The sequence below is a fragment of the Pinus tabuliformis genome, chromosome J (assembly GCF_031772625.1).
Source record: "Pinus tabuliformis cultivar Carrire ecotype Pingquan chromosome J, CPIR1, whole genome shotgun sequence".
In the NCBI taxonomy this organism is placed as follows: Eukaryota; Viridiplantae; Streptophyta; class Pinopsida; order Pinales; family Pinaceae; genus Pinus; species Pinus tabuliformis.
This window is the reverse complement of record NC_142295.1, coordinates 738,203,411-738,229,362: the sequence shown is the minus strand read 5'-3', so window position 1 is coordinate 738,229,362 and position 25,952 is coordinate 738,203,411. Positions and strand designations below refer to the sequence as shown.

Sequence of the window (25,952 nt, the reverse complement as noted above, 5' to 3'; positions counted from 1 at the left end):
GTTGAGGTGATCAAAGTAGACCTTTCTGTTCGATTTTGAAGATGCTCTGATGGAAAATTCGAAGTATCCAATACTTCTTTGACTTGCCTTTGTCCATTCTGCTTATGCTCTGACATGGGTGATGGATCAATCTCATAAGTATAAACTTAATTCTCCTCAGTTTCCTTGCTATCCAAGTCTCCATCAATTAGCCATTTTTCAATGGAGTAAATGACCTCCTCATAATGAGATGAAGGTTGCTTCAGTGGATTAGTAGGTTTATGATTTGTTTCTTTGTTCTTTTCCCATTCGTCATTTACCCTAAGTTGGAATTTTTGTACCTGTAATCTTTCCATTTCATCCAGCCTATTATGAAAAGTGACCTAATTAGGCTTCATAACACTTATTTCCTTGGCATGATTCCTTTCCATGGCATTGATTAATTGTACTTGTTTTTCTTCCATGGCGAGCAACCTATTTTGAATAGAGGTCATTTGATTAGAATGATTGAATTCCATGGAATTTATTGCTTGTGCATGATTTACCTCCATGGTCTTAATGAGTTGAACTTTGCATATCCTTAATCATTTGAGTCAACCCCTTGTTGAGATCCTTATCATTCTCATTTGCTTTCGCCTTGATCTTTTTTTCATCTCCATATTTTTCTTCAAAGGCGTCAATGATTGATTCTAGAGAATCAAAATTGTTAGCAGGTAAGTCAATGAACCAATCCATTGCATTGCCATTTAATGAAAGGATGAAAAGTCTCATTTTAACGTCCTCATGGTTAATATCATGGCACCATTTGCTCACACAAAGGTGGAAATTCCTAAGGTGAGTTTTAGTATTGATGGCATTGTTACCTAGAAAACTAGGCAACTCTTCAATAGCCTCAATGGCTTCATCCGGGATGAAATTCGGATAGCCTGAAATGCTAGTAAAATCACAAGGGGCGAACAAATCATTCATGATGTCATGCTTGCTTGACCCTAAAAGAGCAAATGGATACTAGAGAGAGGCTCTTGTCCAAGATTAGCAAGAAATCTACAAGAAGCAAGCTTCAAGCATAAATCCTTGCAGAAAATGAAATAAGTGGAGTCGTGTTAAATTGGCAACTAGGGCCAAACTCCATGTGGATCAGTTTATTTATGGTAGCTGATATTTTTATTGGATCCCTCTCGTCGAGAGGTGTAGGATTGATCCAAAGATCATCTGATTCCGATAAGTATTTATGGAGATATGAATTTATTTTGTTTATGTAATTATTATCAAGCCGACCAGCTCTTATGTAGGCTCTAGAAGCCCAGCCGACGTGTCTATTCAACCTCTACGTTTTTGGTATAAATAGATGAGGATTTGATGTCATTTGTGACACACTCTTCATGCGATCTCCTCTCCACGTCTGGGTTTTTGGAGAAGGAGAAAGCAGGCCTAGTATGAAGCCCTAGCTGCAAATGATGCCCTAATTCGTTGCCAAGGAGACACAGTCAACGTGTAGATGTTAACGTTGGGTTCAATACGCAGTCAACGTGTGGATGTTAACGCTGGGTTCAATACACAGTGAACGTGTGGGTTATACGTTGTCATATTCACGTGCTGGCATATACACATATCAAACACTGTCATAAACGCTGCTCATGGATACACGCACCAACACAGTCATGATACACATCAACACAGTCAAGATACGCTGCTCGTGCAAGTAGATACGCATATACGCAGTCTTATGCAGGGCATATATCAATCACAGTTATACGCATATGTGCAGGGCATATATCATTGTCACATATACGCATATACGCAGTCTTACGCAGGGCATATATCAGTCACAGTTATACGCATATACGCAGGGCATATATCATTGTCACAGATACGCATATACGCAGTCCTACACAGGGCATATATCAGCCACAGTCATATATGCATCACAGTCACAGTCATATACGTATATACGCATATCATACATATATACCATTGTCACTGTCATACGCAATATACACAGGTCATACGCAGATTGGAATACGTTGAAACGGAGATAAGAAGCCACAGTTACCTAGAAGGTTTCAGTGCAGTCACAACCTCGATGCCAAGAGCAATCAATAACGTCATCGCAATAAAGAAGAGTCTCAGCATACCTATGATCTGAAGGAGGTATCTCACATTCTTTCATGTGAGTATTGGAGCAGATCTGCTCTACAGGATTTATCATATTGCTTGGCAAAAATGATAAAGGAAAGATGAAGTCTCAGCAGCATAATAGTGACAAGGGTTACATAATAAAGCAGTAATGAGAATCACTGTCTCAACAAATATACAGTGATGACAAAGGTATCTTGCAACAATCCACATAATGATGGCTTCAATGGTGCTGAAATGAGGAGGATCTCAACAGCGATGGAAAAGAGGATTAGAGATCTGGTATATGGATCTCAGTGACGTGCAGTAGTGACTTGGAGTACAGCATGATGTATGAGACCATGGGCAACATGATGAATAGTCAGCATGATAGATGAGATCATGGACAACATGATGTATAAGATCATGAGCAGCATGATGATGCATGATGCAACATGATGGTGCTTCACGGTAAGGTGCAGCAAATGGACGAGATGCAGCACGATGATAGGTGAAGGAGTCACCTTGAGAATCAGTTGAAGCAGAATGTCTTCAACTGATTTCATCATGATATGAAATGATCTATGCTAGATCTAGATAAGTCAAAGTATTGACTTCTGTTGTAAATGTACTCTCTCTCTCTCTCCTTCTCTGCTGAAATTTGAAGATAAAAGAAGATTTGATCAAAGGGTTTCCCCACACATTGTGGGGTTTGTACCTGGCTCGCGCCATATCTTGTGTCCTCTTGCCTTGGCTTGTCTTCTGTGATTTATATTTATGTTCTATTTGCAGTTTATCTTAATGCTGATGTGATTGCTAACTGTGAAAATTCAAATAAATTGCTCTAGCATAGAACATACCCAAAACTTAACAAGTCGCCACTTGAACAAGAATCTAACTCTAAAATCCAACATGCAAAAACCAAAAGTTAGTCGTATCTCCCAGATACAAGAAGACTTGTCCCCGACAACGGCGCCAAATGTGTTGACCCTTCCACCTATACCTATCTACAAGTCAGTGAAAAAAGCCTTCAACTCCACAAGGTGTGGTTGGTGGCAAGGAACTCAGAGAAGGGGCTGTCACACTAATCTCGACTCTCTCCGTTTGAGCTATCTCCTAGGTTAGCTAAGGGGGGTGGTCCCTAATGAAAAAGTAAGTTAAAAGATGTGAGTTTCTAGGAGAGTTATAGTGAAAATGGATTACTTTTAAGGATTTATGAGCAAATATGAAGTGAGCAACTTGAAATAACAATGCCAATCATTAATATGATTAAAAACCATAAAACTAGTGCCTTATAAGGAATTTGCTCAACAATTTAAAGATATATTTGCTCAAAGTAAAATGCAATGCTCTCAAAAGAGAAAACAAAGTAACCCTGAAATGTAAATAAGAATTGTTAGCATAAGATATGTAAGATACAAAATGTTTTTGAGATAATCAATTTTATAAATCAAAACATGTGAAACATATCTTGCCAAAACCCAAAAATTAGTAATTAACTTGGAAATGTAAAAGAAAGGAAGTGCTAAACCAAGATATCAATATGCAATTAGACTTGAAACATGAAAAGAAAACACTTGTTTGAAATGATTACAATACTTGCTTTTGGAATAGTCTTTGCATATGAAAACTCAAACCATCAAGAGACAAGTAAGGTAAATGTAATGGAAAGTGCTCTTGGTTAATTTAATTAATTATTTCTACAACAAGATTACAATTTAACTCTTTAATTCTCAGACCTCACCCTCACCCAAAGATATGGATCTCACAGTGAGGAGTCAATAAAGGGGTAGAGGATCCCTAAGATGTCTATTTCAACCAACTTATGTTGGAGGTAAAATTTTAATGAGGCTTGGAGCCTTCCTATACTAAAATGCTTAGATGAAATGCAAATTGTGTTAATACCCCAAATTAAAATAATGCTACATGCAAATACTTCAAAGATATTGATTTGCAGTGCTTGAAATGAAATAGTGTTCAACATAAGTTGCAATTATAACTTCAATTGGAGGAATAAAATTAGCTTACAAGTGTTGCATGTGTTTCATCAATGAATTAAAATGATACAAGTAATTTGCTTGAAAGTAAAATTTATTTCAAATAGACAATGATAATAAATTGCTCCAATATTCAAGATAACAATGTAGCATAAAAACGAAGCATGTATTCAAGTGCTCATGAAACAATTTACCAAGGTAAATGGAAATGAATCAAAGTTTGTTAAGAATATAAAATGCTTGCATGTAAAGGATGAATTGCCCAAAGTAAAGTGTAAGCTTGTAGCTTCAGGCAACAATGAGATAGAGAATGCAAAGCTCAAATGAAATTGTAACAAACTTTAACTTAATGAAATGTGATAGTGAAGTTGTGTTAATTCCCAATTAAAGCATGCATGTAAGTGAATGGAGTATGAAAACTTAAACCATGCAAATGTCAATCCGCCCAAGAGAAGCCTCCCTCTAAATGGGGAGATAGGATACAATGGGAGAAATCCCAAGCTCCCACAAGCAAATTAGATCGTTTATTAATATTACAATGAGAAGAGGGCCTTTCAAAGTCCTCAATTAAACTTCAAAGAGAGTCCTCACAATAATTGCTTGAAACTTGGACACTAGACCTCCTTTCTTGAGAAAGTAGTGACAAGATCTCATAGAACTTATGCAAGGGAAACAAGGTGTGAGTTTCCTCCAAATGCCCACAGCTTAAAGAGGAAAATGGGTAGCCCTCTAGTGAACTCGACTTGGCCAAAATAAGCTTCAAAAAGGGTTCATGAAATCCTTGGAAATCGAACCCCCAACATTTTCCAAAGGCCCTGCAAACACTTGTTAGATGTTGCGGGAAGTTGCTCTTCAAAATATGCCACACAAGAGTTAGCAAACAATCCAAACAATGGCTGCAAAATAAGTTAAATATTAACAGAAAAATCAGCAAGATAAAATGTATATGTACAATTAGAATTTACAAAAGGCTAAGCTAAAGAGTGAGATTAAACTCTCGTCTTTGCTTAGCCATCTTCAAGCTCTTAGATAGTGTTGTCGCGCAGATTGACACGACAACGCTCAGATCAGGGGCTGTCACTCTGATCCCCGATCCCTCCGTTTAAGCCTGTCTCCCGCGGCTAAGGGGGTAGACCCTATGAGATGATGAAGACCAACTGCCAAACAGTTGGGCTGGGAGACACGAGACACGATATGATAAGCACTAGATGGATTTAAAAGTTAAAAGACCAGTGCCTTGTGGAGTAAATATTTAATCGTTTAATTATCAGATGCTGCAACAATATAAACCATGCAGAGCAGGCATTTATCATGAAAGCTAGAACGACGCAAGATATCAGTTGAAACAACAATGTTCTTGCAATATCCAGTAATTTAAGAAAATTTTCAATAGATGCTTTAAACAATCATGCAAATCATAAATCATTAACCAGATGCCACATGTAGCTAATCTTTAAGATGATCATTCATGTACAGATAATAAACATTTATTCCACATCAGTAATTTTGAATCTCAAAATGATAATTTCCCGAAAACCACTGGATCTGGCAAAGAAAATTTCCACAATTTTTTTTTATACTTTTTCAATTTTTTTTTTTTTTGGAATAAATTTAAAAGAAATCGAAACTATACCAAAGCCTAAAAAAAATGAGATTTAAACTCTATATATAAAAATATTATTTCTAAATTAAAATCTAAATTAAAACGTATTTTAAAATCAAAACTAAAAAAAAACTAAACTAAATCAAAAGCTTAAAATAACTATATGTCTAAAGTTAAAACTAAACTCCTAACATAAAGAAACGAAATTCGATTTTTATATAAGAAAAATTAAATAAAAATACAAATCAAAACCACGCACATATCAATGAGACAATCAAATGACAGTAAACTTACAAAATACGATATCAAAAAGATTCACGCCGAGGACAATTCACAACACGCAGTCATTGCAAAGGAATTTACCTGGCCCGACGGATAACTTACGATTACCTGATTAACCCGAAGCTCTCACGCTGAATAAAACGATACGCAGACGCTACCTTCTACGCAATGCTTACAGAACTTTGACTGCGAACAAATGGAGATCCCGAGGGTTTTTCGACGGCAAGAAGGGGTCACGGCTTTCTTCTTACCAGCAAAGGAATTTGACGGCGGACGGATTGCCGTTGCTGGAATGAGTTGTTTAAAACCGGTTTTCTTACCTGATGCTCACAGCATTCAAAAATATGCCTTTCGTATAAATCGAATTTTACCTGGTACGATATACGTCTTACGCTTACACCACTGGCTGACTCTGAGGATGGCGGAAGGGCGAACAACACACAGGTAACAATACTTGAGTTTGGTTGTACAAAGATCATAACACGTTGATGGAAAACCTGGGACGAAAATGGTTACACCGGAAAGCTTTTACACAGTTGTGCCCACGCATAGAAGATCAATATGCTATTCCTTTCAAAACGTTTCAGCACCTCCCTTTGCCGGCAAAAAGTCACACAGTTGAATTGCAGGTGGGATGAGGCAAATACGCAAGTCTGGCAGTACATTGGTAAAGAGAGCACATTGACTGAAAATAGATTTGCAGGTTGGGAAGCTGAAGATGGCAACAAAAGAGATTAAAATTCAGTAACTTGATCACAAAATTTTCAATCTTTCCCGCTCCGGAAAACCCTGAAGAAAAACCCTGAACCTGTAATTGCAAGGAAACAAAAACCCTAATGAAAACTGTATAAAACAAAATTTGAAACCCCAGATTAGCTGAGTAATTTACAGATTTTGGCTCTTTTTGACAGCCAGATTTAGCAATAAGAGCAGAAATATTATCGAAAACTTCAGATTTCACTGTGAAGAACTTCAGAAAATCTCATGCAAATTAGAAAAAATAAACTGAATGATAGACCCAGGATCAAATCCAATTGGGCTCAGCAAAAAATGCTTGCGGGAGTTGGCTGGTTCAGCCGAGAACTTCCCCAAATGCCCACCAATCTTCTTCAGTAAGGGTTTTTTGCGCAGCTCAAAACAACCATCAGTAAAGAGGGCAAAAATGCTGCTAGATCTCAAAAAGTAATGGAGATACCTGCCATTACTTCAGAAACCCTAACAGCATTCAAACCCTAGCAAGTGAACAAGATACCTGTGCTCACAATACTCTACAATAAGCTATTATTAATGGCTGAAAAATAAAATATGCAGAAATTAAATTAGCTCACAGCACTTCCAGAGAGTAACACCAGCTAGATTTGGACCCCAAAGTCTTCTTTTATTAACCAGAAACAGATTACAAGAGAGCTTCTTCAGTACAAGACTCATAGATCCAATATGATCTCAACTGACCCCAGCACCCTATTTAAAGGAAATGATCCCAACGGCTAGTTCGAGTGATCCATGTCGAAATGATCTCGACCGTCGATGAGGATCAAGACATCTCTTAATCTCATCCGTCGAATTCATTAAAAAAAATGAAATTTTGCATGTATTTACTCAAAATATTATTATTTTATTTTTTAGGGTTTTTGCTTTATTTTATAATTTTTTATTATTTTTATTTTTATTTTATTTTTTATTTTTCAGTTATTTATTTATTTATTTTTTAATTTTTTAATTTTTAAATCATTTTCTAAATGGATCCTCGAACTTAGCCTTTGGAAAAAATTCCCTAGGACCTAGGACTTAGGACTCATGAGGGGGATTAAAACATTTTCCAACCCTCAAGACACTTTACATCATGACTTTTACAATTTTACATCTTAAGGGGAAAAACCCATTTAACATAGACCCTCATAAACCACCCAGTTCTGCGACACAACTATAATCTAGCAGATTAACACACTAGGATTCTCCTAAAATTCGAATGACAAAATCCATCCCGGCTTTGGGGTCAGGCTGAAGGAAAACTCTGCCGATCATGGATCGGTGAGACGAAAAACCTTCCGGGACGTAGATTACCATTAGAAAGTTAGGTCCACCTAGGCAATTTACATACACGACTCATATCTGCTAAGATTATTTACAATTCATACATGCAGACTGGGTTTACAATTAAAATGATTAAGCTGCTGATGACTGCAGGATGGCACGGTCATGTCGATCAAGCGCTATCCCTTTTTGCAAAGAAAAAGGGGGTGTACTGCATGGGTAGTTGACCGGTAGTGGTCAACAGATAGCAAATGAGAGAAATGAAGTATAATGTTTTTTTAAAAGAGATTTTAATTTAGAAGTTCTCGGCTTGTGTACAAGCTATGTGTCGAAATCTCTGTAAAACCACTTTGTAAGATAAGACTATGAAGGTTCAAAGAACAAATGAGAGCTCCTAATGTATCAAGAGTGGGTTGGTTTCTCCAAAGACTTCCCCTCACGCTTGATTCTGTAATCCCAACAAGATGTTCTCTTTACAAAATTTCAATCAAGAATTAGTTCCATATAGATTTAGCAATAAACAATGATAAGAAACTCTAGAGATTTATTTAAAACCAACTAGAGCATTTTATACCTAGAGCATACTTCTAAATCAAATGTCAATGCAAGATAGCTCTACATTAACAAATTTACAAGAGCATATGGAAGCAAATTAGATCAAAGCATGAGTAAAAAGAATTATACTAATGTTCAACAATTCATCACACTCGAAAAGGAGGAACACTTCATGAATGAAACCCCAAAGTCTTTATTGATATTTCTGAAAGTGTACAAGGCAACAACGCTTTCGCAAGCACTATAGCTAGTAACAATATGATACAATGTGAGAGCCCATGGCCTTATTATATAGAGAGTTGGGAGCAAATCCCAATGAAGAATGACAATGACAAATGGCAATTAAGCCAATCCCAATGTAGAAGTGATTAAACAAGTGGCATGAGGTGACAATCCCAAAGAGAAATTCGAATTTGTTGAATGGAGCTCCAATGCCAAGTGTAAAAATCGAATTTTGGCAAGTGGACATCATTTTCTTCTTCTTTTATGTGTCAAATTCAAATTTTATGGTGGAATGACAAGTGTATATGGGTGGTAACCAATGTGGGGACAATTTCTCACAAAATTCTCCCCCAAATATTCTCCCAAATCCTCCAAAATGTGCATTAACTTCACAAATTCGAATTTCCAAGCAACTTTTTCATTTAATGCTAGAAATTCGATTTTATTTGAGCACATGTACTTTCCTTGATTTTAGGAGTCCACATCACCTTGGGACTTCACTTTAACTCCCCCATAATTTTCCACTTCATTTTCACAACATTTAGCATGTGTGGATATTTATTTTTCTCCATTTATTTAATTTCTGGCTTAATTAATTGCTAGATTTCCCACTAAACTTAGGAAAAGTGGATTTTGAGGGTCCAAAACACATTATTAACTCCAAGTGTGTTATAATAGAAAGTTGAAGGTGAGAGGTGTAATTTTGATTACTCATACCCCTTACAACTTCTCTAGATTACACTTATTACAATTTAAATACAATTTTATTTGCAATTTTTGACCTGCGGGAAATCTAAAAAATTAAAAAATGACTACCTAGACCTAACCAAATTCTACGAAATTTTTTGCATGATCTAGTATGGTAATATACATCGACTCTAGACACTAAGATGTGTCAGGGGCTCAACCTTCAAACCGTCACCTCGACTTTGGGGTAAAACGTGAGTGAAAAAACCCAGAAAATTATCTGCCTCTAAAAAAAATGGATAATTAACCAGATAAAAAAAACACTACAAGGTGTACTCGTTTGCTGATCGAGTCCCAGCATCATAGGCCTGTTAAATACTCAAAACTCATCATTACTAGTATCAGTTGTTACAATTCCCTGTAGGGTGTGGAATTTGGATACAAAAAAGATGATGAGAAAATAGAAGTAGAGTTAGAAAACTCTGTTGACTGATGATATCTGATGGTACAAGTGTCCTCTGGATCATCCTTGGGCACGGAGTCTTCATATAATCATCAGGTGCTATTCTAGTGGTCGACACCTGTACTCATCATCGAACTCAACGAACTCACTGAATGCCGTCATTCATTTCTCATGTAAAGGTGGAACAATGTTAGAATCATACATCGAGTCATCAAAGGAATCCATTTCGACATCCTGTTTATCAATCATAATTTCTAAATCACTTGTAAAGCATCCCGTGTAGCCTTTACCTGTAGCACTATCTGACTCTCTTTCATCATGAGCCATTGTACCATCCCACTGGAGTAAAGTTGTGTTAGCTTCATCTTCTTCTTTGCTTTTCCACTCATCCTTTATCCAGGAAGCAAAATCTGATTTTTCTTCCTCATCATTTGCCTTGTACCAAAAATGCTTATGCCATTGCAAAATTTCTCTAGTGTTCTTCCTTGGTTTCCAATGTGGCTCATTTGTTGCCATACAGTCCATCTTACCAGTTTCCCTAACTGTTTCATCACTCGTTATTTCGTCATTTGAGTTCCAACCATATAAATCTGTGACACCATCCTCTTGCGATCCAATTTTCCAACCCTTTTCTTGTTTCAAACATTTCCACTTGTGTTGCTTGGAAAAATCATTTCCACTGGCTTAATTTTTCTTGTCAACTTATAAGTGAGGTACCACCTGCTAGGGTTTTTCTAACAATTTTGTAAGATTCTTGTTGTATGCTAGAAGGTTTTGCAACAACTCTAGCATCAACTCTTGCGTGGACTTCATCTTCCTCGTTGAAACAATTAGTATTATGTTGCAACTGATCTGGATATGTTCTAGTCACTTCCTGGAAGGAATTTGATATTTATCTTTTTCCTATTCAAAATGTAATTGAAAGTTGTTACCACTCCTGTTTCCTGCGTGTAACATAACTTCTGTCCTCTGGAAGCATTTAACAATGCGTACATTCACATGCACTTACATGTCCTAACATGCACACATATACTTTGCATACATTGACCTGGAGTTCTGGAACATCAACTTAATTCCACCTACAGGCTGGTAGGACTACGAACTTTGATACCACTATAAAGTCCCTGACCACTATTGGTTGTAAACTGACTACAAAGTCGCTGATCACTTTGGGCTATAAACTGATAACAATGGTTATCGTTGACTCCATTATTGTAATTGTATGGGTTCTTGCTGATTGATATGTTTTTGGATTATTTATGATTTAAATGGTTTGATGGATTCTCACAAGTTTACAAGCATGCCAGACTTCACTCCCAAATACAATTAAACAAATAACTAGAATATGAATATATAAACAATGTTGAGTTTTTATTTCAATGAACAACTGATAAGTACAAGCTTGTGATAGCTCATAGCTAATCAAGTGATGGAATTAGAAGTTGCTAGCCAAATTTGTTTTTTGCAAGACTCCTCACATGAAATTCAGCCATATTAATTTAGCATGGACACCATGACTTGCTTAGTTGCGAAAGGACCCATAGTTCGTTTTTTCTAGTGGCTGAGAGATGCAATTGCTTGATGATATGACCCATTCCTCCTTTGCTCAACACCCAGATTATACCCTATTTCCTCACTCTGGTTGTTACGATCCTATATTTCCTTCAAGTGGTCACGATCTAATTGGAAACACCCTGGCACCCACACCCTTGCTTTCCAAGTCACAAGCACTGTAAACCGTCTCGCATGTGCACAGGGATTCATGAACATGAAATCAATTTGATTGGTGCCAATGCGGCCCCACTGTTTCGCCCTATAGTCACATATCATGCAATTCGCTCTCCTTCAGTCTAGATGCAATGTCCCTATGCCTTACGCAACCTGGATAGACTTGGTCTCCCTTCATGCACGACTATTCCTTGATCACCTGGCTACACAAGTAAATAATTGATCTATGAGCAGATCGACCCTCTTTCTAGTGCCACTAACACACACAACAATCGACGCTTCTAGATGTATTCATACTACTACTTACAAGGTCAAAACTTAGCAATGTGGCCCTCTACATGCACCCGCAAACACCCACAACGATAAGATCTTCCCTGTGGGCACTTTGACAACCACGACTAGCTAGATTGTAACCTACAGGTAGCTCAACTATATCCTATGCATACTCACAATGAAAATTTTCCTCTGGAATGCGCTCAAGCAACCACGGACAACCGGTATCCTCTCGTTTAGTGCTGTCAATCATCCATGAGTTGCCAATCTGAACTACCCAGTTGGGGAGGAATTTGTAATGGCTAGGTAAAGGATCTCCAATGTAAGCAATTGTTGTCTGTACAAACATGGTCCCCCAAGAACCACCCGTGTTCTGCTTGATGGAAGATGGATCCCCCCAACGATTAAGATCTGTCACGATGAGATCCTTGACTGTGCTGATCTTCTTCGTAGTGAATTTCCGATAAGGGATCTACATGATCTCTTCTCCAACTACCAGCGAGGGTGGATGATCATCCACTGAAACCAACTCTCAATCCAAGGGTTTTCATTTAAGGAATAGATAAGATGCTATGCTCTCTAACCCTCTCTCCAAAATGACAAGTGCATAATGATGGAGTGAAGTCAATTTTCCTTTCTAAAACTCCCTTTCCTTTTCCCCCCTCTTTCTGGGAATTCAAATTACTTTCCCACTCATTTTGATTTTTAAGCAACTCCTAAGGTTTTGCTCGTCACTTTATAATGCCTGCTTTAATAATTATTTGATGCCACTTGGTAAAAGTCGCTTTAGCCCCATTGACATTAAATAATTACTTTATTCATTTGTCTTTTCCACCGCCTCGTGCAACCGCCCAAAAATGGGGACATTATAGTTGTGGCTGCAGTACCACTGGTTTGTTTCTCTCTATATGTTATTTTTAGCATTTTTTTAGGTGATGCACTTGCTCTCCCACATTGTAGTCATATTGATTGTACTCTTATTCAGTCCTATTGACCTACTTTTATGGTCATCAGTTGGACATTAATAAATTTACATTACATTACATTTACATGAACTCTGAATTTTGTAACTTGGGATAATATTATAATTGAATTTTGTATCTTGGGATAATATTATAATTGAAGCTTATTGTGCTTATATATGATTAATTGAAATCCACAAGCAAAATTAGTTATGTTTTTCTATTCATGATAACTTAGGCTCTAAAATAGTACAACCAGAAAATATGGGAAACAACATCGCTGTTATCTATGAAGCCTTCATGCTTTATGAATCCTAGAATATAAAATCATAATGGAAATCAAAAGTATATAATTACCTAATATGGCAAGTTTATTTGTGTGCTCAGGAGAATGACCCAGGGCTTCTGATCTTAAGCTCAATGGTCAGTAATATCATAATATGGCATGTTCTTTTCCTCCACCCAGATAATTAAGAGTCGGAAAGAAATCCTCAAAAGAGCTGCTTTTTGATGTGGAAATTACATAATTTTTTGAAGGATGCAAGAATTTAGAACGTTTTGTAAAGTTGTAAGAAAGCTGCATTGTTGCATGCTAAGATACCAAACATAAATGATAGAATGATCATCTTGCATGCCAATGTGCAAGCAATGTAGTAGTCGATCCTTATTCTTATGGCCATCCCAAAGAAGATATTATGTGGTTCCAGAATCTAGGCTATCTACAGAGTATATTCATTGAATGGTAAAGAAAAAGGAGATTAGTTATATGTTACTTTTCAAATATTGTGGCCAATTTATTGCTATTGTGACATATTGCGTGTGCCCAGTTGTAATGTCCCTTCCTAAATATTGTACTAAGGAAGGAGAACCCAATTTTATAAATTTTGTGATTTTTGGCCTAAAGGCAATTTTGGAGAAAATACTTAGGAAATGTGGGTCGAAATCTTTTTATTGGAATGTGGGGGCCACCTTCCCACAAAATAATACACACCACTTGGTAGAGAGTTCGAATTGTCTAAGGGAGGTCGAAGTCATAGGAGGGACCCACATGAGACCAAGGGCTAGCAAGTATAAATAAGAGGGAAGAAGCATCATTTGGGGCTTTTGACATTTTGATAATCAATTGTTACTCTAGCTGTTTAGCTGAGTTACAAGTGCTGCTTAGCATGAGCTTCCCAAGGAGTGAAGCTCAACCTTTCTTCCGTGGACCTTGAGTTACAAGTGCTGCTTAGCATGAGCTTCCCAAGGAGTGAAGCTCAACCCTAGGAAGGCTTTTATCATTGTTTGGACGCTGGGAGAGAGACATCACATAGGCATCGCGCCATTCTTGTTCAGCTGGGACGTAGAAGGAGAAGCCACACAATTATTGAGGGAGTGTGGTGCTGGAGTTGGGAATTACATTGTTGCTGGGGTGTTTCTTGGCCAAATTCCAGTCAAAGGAGGAGGATTTGCAGGAGAAGAGGAAGCCCATCACTCAGTATGAATTTCTGGATGTGGGGACTGCGTCATCATCTACAGGCCTGCGTAGTCACTTGTGGGTGCTAAGTGTGGGGAGTCTTGGGTGAAGGATTGAGGAGTTGGGCTGTCCGGATTTTGGTTGGAAGGTAATTTTGGGAAGGTTTCTAGCATTTTGGGAGCAACAAACATCATTCCTTGCTACAGGTCAAATTTTTTGGTTATGGAGAAGGGCCAAGCTATTTGGGGCCAAATTTGGAGGTCAAAACCAGGGCAAACCCTTTCTGGGTTTTTGGCAAGGATCTCAGCTCTAATTTTACAGAATTTTCTGGGCAGATCTGAGGGGTCGAATCAGGGTCTCAAGACAGCCAGCAGTGCAGAAATACTGGGCCAGCGCAGATTTCTGGAGGACAGACTTCTACAGCAGTTGGGCACTGATACATTGAGCACCTGGGGCTTGTAGCTTACCTTGTGCAAGCCCAGGTGCACTCCTTCCATTTTCCATTGTACTACGACTGTTCTATATATAAAATTGCCCATTTTGATGTTCTGGGAGCATTTTCTGTTTCATGAGTGTTTACTGAAAATTATTTGTGTTGAATTGATTGCATGTCTTTGGTTATCTCTGTAAAATTTCTATTAGGAACATTACACCAGTGGAGTGGATTTACCAACTCTTACTATAGTATTGGTAGCTGAAGCCCATAACTGTTCACTATGGTGGTGTCAACATAGCACACCACATGTTGTTGACCATTAGTTATTTTGAAATGTTTTCTCCATAGTATACATACATTAGGATCTGAACCATAAATTCTGTTAATATGAAATGGTTCGACTTTTGATATAACCTAGTCCAAGGAGATGGGAAATAAGGATTTGGATTTTTTTCACAAATTGCATTTCCTGCACAAGGAAACAGAATTTTGAAGCAACTGCATATATCTTCTATGCTGAATAGAATTTTCTCATTATGAAATGTTTGAACTCCTGCATAAGTGAAGCAACTGTGCTGTATATAAGACGAGGAAGGATGATTAATTAAGGGTCATGTTTGAGCTTTAAATTGAATTTTCTTTGGTTCCAATGTTCACTCACTTTTTTCAGTTTGTAGTTTCTTACTGAATTTATGGAATCCTGTGATATTTGTCTTGTAGAGGAGAGGCCGAGCTGGTCGTGTTCAGCCTGGTGAATGCTATCATCTCTATCCAAGATGTGTGTATGATGCTTTTGCGGAATATCAACTGCCAGAGCTCCTGAGGACACCGCTACATGCTCTTTGTCTGCAAATTAAAAGTTTGCAGCTTGGAAGCATTGGTGAATTCTTATCAAGAGCATTGCAGCCACCAGAAGCACTTGCAGTATGTTTTATCAGCAGTATTTTCTGTAATGGTACTTTTTGTTGTATGAAGAGTGCACGCATTTCACCAGAAGCACTTGCAGTATGTTTTATCAGCAGTATTTTCTGTAATGGTACCTTTTGTTGTATGAAGAGTGCACGTATTTGGTTGGAAAGATTTTAAAGATTCCAACTAAATGCTTCTGGGCTGTAAATTGATGAGTAGGATCTGCTGATATAATGTGTAGTTATTTTAATGCTTTTATTTTCTGGTGATAGTACTGTTAAGCTTAAGCTAGTTTTGCCAAATCTATAAATTTTCTGAGTTTAGCTTTTTGTTTTAGGTTCAAAATGCAGTTGAATTCTTAAAGATGATAGGAGCCTTGGATGACAAGGAAAATTTAACTAACCTTGGTATGCATATTTTATTCTTACAAATGTCATTGTTCTTTGCAATTTCTATTTATTCTACTTGCTTCCAAATCTGTGATGTTTTATGGTGTTTACCATTTAGAATCTTAGTGTTTAAATGGGAACAGGTTATGTGTTTTCACCTTCATAGAGCATGGGTAAGAAGCTTTCATGTATTTGTTTTCATTTGGCAGGGAACTACTTGTCAATGCTTCCAGTGGATCCAAAACTTGGCAAAATGCTTATTTTTGGAGCTGTTTTCCGCTGCTTAGATCCTGTACTCACCATTGTATCAGGCTTGAGTGTCAGAGATCCTTTCTTGCTGCCTCATGATAAAAAGGATGTAAGTTGAGTGTTTACTGTAACAATGACTAACTGTGGATTTGCAATGCATTATGTCTATGTGTTCCTGGTTTAGTCCTTTCCCCCAGAAAATATCACATTTTATATTCAAAAGAGAACATGGAACATATTCTTCATGTACCAAAGCACATAATACAATAAAAGGAGGTTAACCAGTAATCTCCCAAGTCCAATTTATTTTTCCACTATCTGTATGTCTACCATTTTTCATCCTACACTTAAGAAACTACTAATCACATCCGAATGTTCAGCCATAGTTAGAGTCTTCCCAAGAAATTATAGAAGGACCAAAAGTATGAAAAATAAATAAGATTCAGCCACTGATTCAGAGACTTTTTAAAACCTATGATTATCCAAGTACTTGTCTGATCAAATATTATGTCTAGTTTTAGTTGAGACTCCATCAAGAACGTTTTCCAATAAAAGAAACTCATGATACTGAAGCAGAGCTTGTTTGGATAATGTGTCAGCTGCAATGTTGTGTTCTCTGTGTACTAGTAAAAGTGATCAACTCAAACTTTGATTTATTCTCTTTTAATTGTATGGCCAGAGGCCTAATATCTCGAATCCACTGGTCCTCATTCATCCACTTAATAATAACCTCTGAATCACCATATGTTTGCAACCTATTGAGCCCTTTTGCAATTGCTGACATTATAAATGATCTAAGAGCCATATATTCAGCATAATTATTAGATCCAGTGTCCAAATATGCCTTAAACTTATAGTAGTGCTCCTCTAGAAATAAAAGTCCCTCTCAAACTTCTTTTATGATCATTTCCTTGACAGGCCCTACCAAAGAAAGCTTAGGGTAATGACTTACTGGGCTGAATAACACCCAGCTGTTGAGTAATCTGACTTTTAGAATCCTTTTTTAGAATTTGAAATATAGTAGATACCTGAAACAAAATTGTAATTGAAAATAGCAGAAGCCTGAAATGAAAAGGTAAACCGTAATTCTATTTTCAAATTAAAATGCATAACAAGCTAACCATATGCTCCAATTTACAAGTACTGGAATGGCTCTGAGATCCTTGACCTCCTGTCTTCTGGAATCAGATCTATATGCAATGTTCTATATAATCCCTAGACCAAACATTTCTAAGATTACAAGTCTTGTTAATCTCCAGCCATACCTGACAAGTAAAAGGACAGAATATGTGATATTCCCACTTAGCAACATTGCTAAGGGGAAATTTCAATTTTGCCCAATTTTGGATAAATTCGCACTTGCATCTAGGAAATGTGGGTTTAGAGGCCCCACATGAATTTTTGAGTAAAGTGAAGCCCAAATGTTAGAGGACGGAGGAGGAAAATTGAGCCACTAGTGGTACATGGGGGCCACCAATAGAGAAATGCGGTCCACAAAGGGAACACACACTCATTGGAGGAAGTTTGGTGGGGGAAAGTCGAAGTTGGGCCTGTTACGCACTATTTTGTGGGTGATATCCCTAGGAGAAAATATTTCTCCAAGATGGTGCTCAGCTGGCAGCCATTAGCCCCTTGCAGCCACCAACTAGCTCGTTGTGCCATTTCTCTGCCACTTGAGCCAGCCATGTGGTTCCTCACCCATCTTCCATGATCGTATGTTTGAAGGTGAGCCTCCTGAACCTAAAGGTATTTCTTGTCATTTGGTAATTGAGTATTGTAGCTTTCTTATCATGGACACTTCTGGGCATGGATTAATGAGGGGATTCAGCGAAAAGAATTGACTCTGGCCTGTGTTTTTGTTCCCTAGACCCCTTTTGAATGTTAACCTTGGATTCTAGTCCCGTGGGATTTCTTTGAGTGGCCCTTAGGCTTTAGGGATGGTATTACACGGGAAACCCCGATTTTGGTTACGTGGTCCCTCTCCCTCATCCACATATATTGCCCCCTATTCACCCATTATAACCCCATTCATGATTTCTCCCACCTGGGTCCACATTCCTCCACTAGGTCCACAGTGTTAGCTTTCCCCTTCCCCTTGCCCACACCCTGGGTCAGGTCTGGAATGATGACGCAGAGGTTGATGCAACTGAAAAGAAAAGTAAAAGCATAGTTGGCCACATTCAACAGGAAAATGTACAACGAAATGCAAAAGATGGCCGGGACAAACACATTTAGCATGTGGGCAAAAGCCAATACATGAGCTCTATCCCATCATCATGGCCATCACCCTGGTTCCTACAGGCCCTAGATGGGCCTCCTTTATCATTTAGGAACCAATGATTGTCCCAACCCCTGGTGGGTAATGAACCGCCCTATCTTAAAGGAGTATCCACTACCATATCTCACACATCATGCTCTTGCCCCTTGGGCCCGAGCAGTTAATTAAAGAAAAATAATAATAAGGCAAAAGGCATATAAAAAAGAGTGGAAAAATCAAGGCTAGGGCACCTCATGTATCACAATTGCTCCCTCCTATACTTTATATACACAAGTGTGGGCTTCCCTTTTTCTAAGCTACCCTTGTACCCCAACATGTGGCCTAGGGTTGCCCCTTTTCATTCCCTACTCCATTAATTTCTTTATCACATGCCGCCACCTTTGAAAGGATGTACCTTGGACATATTATCCCCTTTAGTAGTAGAAACCACCTAATGGGATACTTGGTTAACCCCATTTGGAGCTTGGAGATATTACCACATGCCAAAGCCCATTATGGAAGCACATGCAATTATGAAGTCCCCACTTGTTTTCCATGGTTTGTAAATTCTTTTACTCGATTTCCTTGATGACTTGTACTAGAAGGCTAGGGGACACATTGGATCTTATGCAAGATTTCAGGTGGTCTCCATCTTGAGTTTGGTCTCCCTCTATGGGGTCTTAACCCTCTAAGGGCTGCACTGGCACATGTTGGGTGTGTGTTGAGAACCATGGGCCTCCACAGTAGTAGACAACACTACGTGGATCCCTAGAGATGTTCAGATATTGCTCGAGATTCACCTATTGGACGAGGAAGATGCACTTGGTTCACCTTTGCCCAGCCAACCCCACAGTTATACCATGCACTTGGTAGATGGCCCAGGACTTGTATGATGATGTGGCATCACTTACACCATCGTCTGAGCCCTTACAAATGGTCTACAAGCATCTTTGACTTACTTGGAGACCCATGAGGTCGCCTGTGTGCCCTCACAGCCATTGAGAGCACCACAGGTTTATTATGTGAAGAATAAGGGACCAACCTCTTGTCCATTACTTTTGGAAGTCCAATTCATCATTTTGGCACTCATGGACTTCATTAGGCCTCTTAGAGAGCCCAACGACATGCATTATTGATTATTTGACCTCTTGGGAGGCTTATTATTTTGTTTATGAGCTAGTTTGGTGGGCTTGTCTGTTATGAATTAAATATTCATAACTCAATATATATATATATATATATATATATGATAAGATATTAAAATAATAATAAATAAATATTAATTAAATAATGAGTAAATAAATTAAAATTAAGGCTAGTTACCTAGGATACCGGATTCGTCCAAAAGTCTTGTCGAATCGCGAATCCAGCGAATCCGACACGATTCTCTGCGGATTCGTGTCCAAACTGCATGACACGTCGTGTCCCTTTATGACACGTCGTGTCCTATAACGTGTCCCGAATTTGCACAGCGTGTCGCGATTTTTGGGACGTGTCCTGTTTTTGGGACTCGTTTCCAGCTGCTAGGTTAAAGGGGCGTGTTTGCTCGTTGACAGGCTCATTTTGCAAGTCATTTGGCAGCTTCATGATCAAGTCTAGGCCCTAGTATTGATATGCTATTCATGGTAATGTTAAATTCTTAAAGTAAAAGTGACATTCTCCTTAATCTTCATTTTCATCCTTTTACTTAAATTTTTAACATTACCATGAAATGACTCAGGATGTTTGAGAGTGGTTTCGGCCTCATTGGATTTCATATGGAGAAATTAGAATTTTAGATTTCATTCAAAATCCAGCAGACTTATCAGTTTTTCAGGATTTTAGGATTGGGGGATTGCAATGTTTCCATTGAATTTTGTCATGTATTAGGGTATGGAACTCGTATTTAATCAAGAGCACCAAACCAAGAGCTTCTGAATATGTCGCTCCCCCTCCCGTTTTTGCTCCCGCTCCCCGCTTTCGCTCCCGCTCCCAAGTAACACTATTCCTGATGATATGGGTCTGGACACCATTATTGAGTTGGCATTGGCCAACATGGATCTCAATGATCCAGTGCTAGAGCCTGTTAGATTTGATGACTTAGAGGGGTCAACCTCCATACCAGCAGATGTAGAGGCGACTATGGATACAGGGGAGGAGGAGGATGCAGAGGAGAGCAGTGGGGACCATGATGATGGGGACAGTGATGCTGATTCTGATGCTGATTGATGCCTTGAGGCTTGTATACCTGTAGTTGTTTTATATTTTCTATTTCTATTTGCCATTGGCATTGCACCAACACTACCTATGTAACACATTTTGATTTGATGACTTAATGAGAAAACTACAGTTGTCAGTGTGTTTATCTTACTATCTTGTAGTTGTAAGTTGTCTTTCAGTTATGAATTATGAATCATGATTTAAATTTTTAATAGATTTATCATTTATGTGACCATTTATTTGAATTTTGTATGTACTATGCATGCTAATAGCTATAGATGAAGATCTATGTTTGAAATCAATAAATTTGTATCATTAATTAAAATTTGTGTAAGAAATATGATAATATCTAATTTTTATATATATATATATATATATATATATATATATATATATATATATATTTAAATATATATTATATATATATTTTTTAATAAAAAAATATATAACGTGTCCTAACGTGTCCTGTTCCAGGGGGTCAGGACTCAGCGTGTCCCGAATCCGACACCACGAATCCCGAATCCTACGTGTCCCGAATCCCCGTGTCAGGTGACTTAGCTAGTTACCTAATTAGTTTTGAAGAGACATTAGTCCAAAGGGACGTGTCTTTTTAGACTCGTGGTCAGTCAACTCCTCTAAAGGAGAATCGCCCTAGCTCGTAAGGTCATTATCAATTATTGAATAAAATTTATATATAAATGTTTGAATACATCAATGTTTCTGAGTATTAAATGTGCAAGAGCAAACTCAATGTTGCATTGCCACCAATAGATAATTATTTGCACATTATTTTAGTTGATGGGCTAATGTAGGCTCAAATTAGGTAATTTGAACTCCTAATGAGTGTATAAATAGGAGAGACATGAATTCATTTTGTATCATCACTTGAATTGGACCATTCTCTCTCTTGAGAATTTTGCATTTCTTTCTTGGAGAATGAATCGGAGCATGGATGAATTTTGATGTTTGGATTGGACTTTCTTATCTTGGAGCCTTTTTATTGGCAAATATGTTGATGGTTGGATATGTTCTCTTACATGTAAGTACACATTTTTAATGCTATTCTTGTTTTACTTTGTCATATGCATTGGAATGGGATTTTCGCTATACTAGGGCTAATTGCTGCATTGCATAATTGCGAAATTGTGGAATTATTGTTTCTATATAACATCTCTTAATGTATGGGCCATGTATGTTGAATGAAATCTCCTAGGGATAATTCTACCATTGAATTTATCTTGATAAACCATCTCTTTTTGTAAAGCGAAGTATAAAGCCCAAGTGAAGTAGTCCTTGAGGCCTCCTTGACGGAGAAACGAAGTTCTTTCTCATCGTTCTCCTAGACTCCATTTTACCCAAGGGATTAGGCATTGGTCTACGAATAGGTTGTCACTCAAAGAACCATTTTTCTTCACCTTTCCCTCTTCATTCTAGGTCTAACCACATTGGGCCACCTAGGGCATCACGTTCCCAACAAAGTAGCCATAGAAAAAGTTCGATCTTCTAGCCTTTACTGCATTGGTGTGTCCTCAAGGTCTCCTCCAAATTTGAAGAAATTTTGACGGTGGGATTGTGAGATATTCGAAGCCCTAGCTCTGAGATCAAACTTTTCCTTGGTGTTCCCTAGGCTAGTACCTCATAAGATCATTTTGACACCTTTAAGTGAAAACTCTAGTTTTGATCCCTTCCCCTTCCTTGTCCTGGTTAAGATCATCATTGGTTGCTAAATTCCCTCCCCTTAACCTAGGATGGGTCCACTTAGTCCCGTGTGGTCCCATACCTTTGAAAAGTTAATTCTTCAAGAACCACTTGGGAAACCAAGTTCAATAAGGATTTTAGGGATTGGGAAACTCCTTTGCAAGGCACATTACTTAAACCTAGCCCGTAAATCTTCACCTCCTTCTCCTAGAAAGCTTTGTACCTTGCTTGAAGAGCAAGTAAGCTCCATTCTTAACCTCATTCTAGGAAAATTTCTCTTCTACTCCTTGCCAAAATGTGTCAATGTACACCATTTTTCCAATGGCTCTCCCATCCTGTCTCCTGTTGTATCTACAATCATGCCACTCATCAGAAACAAACATTTGCTTCAACTTAAGCTGGCATCGAAGCAAAGACTGGAGAGTAATAAAGTTGGTGGAAAAACATGTGATTGTAGGGCACTGCAACTCCTTGTTTTTGGTGTATGTCCTTGTGAGGCTAAGAACAAAGCATGGCTATATATAAACTTGGGGATGCTCCTAGCCATATCAATCACCTCATTGATGAAGGAAAGTCTCCCCATATGCTCAAGCAACAAATCGATACAACGTGTTGGAGATGGAGTCCAGAACAATGTGTGGTGCCTGTCCATAAGCATCCTGGCGGCAACCACATAATTAGTTGCATTATCTATTATGATTTGTACCACATTCTGCACACCAGTCTCCCGAATGAACCCATCTAACAACTCACATATCAATGTTGCATCTTTTATGTGTTGATGCATTCACTCATTTAATAAACATGGTACCTTTAGGACAATGTACCAAGAAATTTAGAAGGTTCCTGTTGACCACTCTGTGTCAACAATCCTATAGCAGTACACACTTTTTCAAAGCATTCCATCATGTTTGAGCAGTCAAGCAGTGAAAGATCATCATCATTCTTTAACAGTTTTGTCAAAATTGTAAACCCAAATTTTGTAGCCCTGTGTGGCCATTGTACAAATGATTATAGTATGTTTATAAAGCCATGTAAAACACCTAGGTAAGCTTAAGATTTCCAGCAAAGAGTTTCACTCTAGGGAGTTTTTACCCTTTGCCAATTATTCACGTTTTATAAACCCTTATAATCGACAAAATTTTCTCCCAAATATACCCCAAAGCTAGAGTGGGGCTCGATGGTGATGTCTTGAGTGAGTCCTATTGTATAGAGTTGATGTATAATGTCATACTAGATCATGTTTTGAGTCTCGCTAAATTTTTGTTAAGTCTAAGTGTATAATTTTAATTATTAAAATTTCCATTGGTCGGGATTTTAATAATTATTTTGATGTAGAATGTAAGATGTAATGTCTATAGAAGTCGAAGGGGGTAAAGTATTCATAATTAGAACCTATACATCTCACCTTTCTATTTTGAGGGTTGAAATCATGTTTATCCCCTCAAATTATTTTTATTTTCGATTTTCTGGCAAAAATTTTCAAAAAATTAAAATGAGAGAATACAATTTATCTCCAAGTGGAAAAACGTTTTTTTGGAGAAAGTGGACATTACCGAGGAAGATTGAATCTCAAGGATTCATTTCCAAGGCAGAAAAATACCACAAAAATTTCCACGGACCAGAAAAAATAATTTCTCAAGGAAAATCTATTTTTTGGGTCTAGGTGGTTAAATTGAATGAGGGAATTTCAAGGAAAGAAATTGGAAAATATTTTTGAGGCCCTCTATCAAAGGGAAAATCTGATTTTTTAAGAAAAATCAAACCTTTGGACCATGGTGGTTAAGTCAGGGAGAATTTTTCAAGGAAAAAGGTTGGAAAAAAGGTTCATTGGATCATGTTAAGCAAGGTAGTAACTCCACAAAACAAAAACTGATTCGTGTATTATTCCATTAGGTAGGTCTTTGTTATATACAATAGGGAGTGACTGTTCAGTTCATCTCCCGATGACTGTTCACATTCCTAATTTAATTATTTACATAAATTCACCCAATCATGAAGATTAGGTGTCAACATTCCCCCCCTTAATATGAAGGGATGTTGGTGAGTCCAAGCATCATTCTGAATCGTTCAAGCTTTTCCCTTCCAAGCGCTTTGTTGAAGATGTCTGCAATTTGCTCATTTGTGGAACAATGACGGAGATGGATTTTTTGGCCTCAACATGATGTTGAATCAGATGATATTTAGTATTGATGTGCTTCGTTCGATCATGGAACTTTGGGTTCTTGGCCAACTTTATTGCGGAGGTATTGTCAATCATGAGTGGAGTTGACTGTACTTGTTTTACCTGCAAATCTTCAAAAATTTTCCTGAGCCACACAATTCTTTTGTTGCTTCAGCTGCTGCCACGTATTCTGCTTCTATTGTGGAATCTGGTGGAACTGATTGTTTGCGTGATCTCCAAGAGACAGCTCCTGATCCAAGACTCATAGCATATCCTGAAGTAGATACCCCAGTTTCTTTGTCTCCATCGAAGTCTGAATCAGAGTATCCGATCAGGCTAAAGTCATCCACCTGTTTGTACTTGATTCCAAAGTCTTGAGTTCCCTTCAAGTACTTTAGAACTCTTTTTGCAGCAGACCAATGTCCCTTACAAGGCTTTTGCATAAACCTGGAGAGGATTCCAACAGCAAATGAAATGTCTAGTCTGGTAGTAGTTAGGTAGTTGAGACTTCCTACAAGCTGTCTATACTTTGTTGCATCCTCAAATTCCTTTCCTTCAATAGATGTGAGCTTTAAGTTTTGTTCCATTAGAGTAGTAAGTGGATTGCACTCTGTCATGCCAAACCTGTTCAACAGATCTCCAATGTATTTCTTTTGAGAAAGAAATATGGACTTTGGATGTTGGGTTACTTAAATGCCAAGATAGTAATGAACATAGCCCAAATCAGTCATTTCAAAACTTTTCCCCAATTCCTTCTTTATGGATGCAATGTAGCTTTCATTGTTCCCTGTCATCAAAAGATCATCTACATATACCACAAGATATACAACTGTTTTGCCAACTTTCTTGACAAATAAAGTTGCATCATCAAGATCAAAATGTTTGAAATTGAGTTTCAAAAGATGCTCAGTTAGTTTTTCATACCAGGCTCGCAGTGCTTGTTTGAGGCCATACAAGGCCTTCACAAGTTTGCATACTTTATGTTCATGTCCTTTCACAACAAATCCTTCAGGCTGGGACATAAAAACATTCTCTTTTAGATCTCCATTCAAGAAGGCAGTTTTTACATCCATTTGATGGACTTTCCAACCGTTCTGAGCTGCTAGTGCAAAGAGTGTTCGGATGGTAGCCCATTTTGATGTGGGGGCAAAAGTGTCCTCATAATCGACCCTTCCTTCTGTGCAAAACCTTTTGCCACAAGCCTAGCTTTGTGCTTGTCAAGTGAGCCATCAGCTTTATACTTGTTCTTGTAGACCCACTTGCAGCCAATTGGTTTGGTTCCTAATGGAGGATCA

At 37.9% G+C, this 25,952-nt stretch overlaps 1 protein-coding gene across 4 annotated transcripts in view; it reads left to right on the top strand.

Moving 5' to 3' along the window:
* LOC149228836 (DExH-box ATP-dependent RNA helicase DExH3-like) overlaps positions 1–25,952 on the top strand; it is a 374,845-nt gene that overhangs the window by 275,228 nt on the left and 73,665 nt on the right. For 3 of the 4 annotated variants that reach the window (XM_089378388.1, XM_089378389.1, XM_089378386.1), the window contains 3 exons: positions 15,513–15,797; positions 16,039–16,108; positions 16,300–16,448. In XM_089378388.1, the coding sequence (XP_089234514.1) occupies positions 15,513–15,797; positions 16,039–16,108; positions 16,300–16,448 (504 nt within the window). The remainder of the gene's footprint in view (positions 1–15,512; positions 15,798–16,038; positions 16,109–16,299; positions 16,449–25,952) is intronic. The other variant, XM_089378387.1, reaches the window with a different exon arrangement.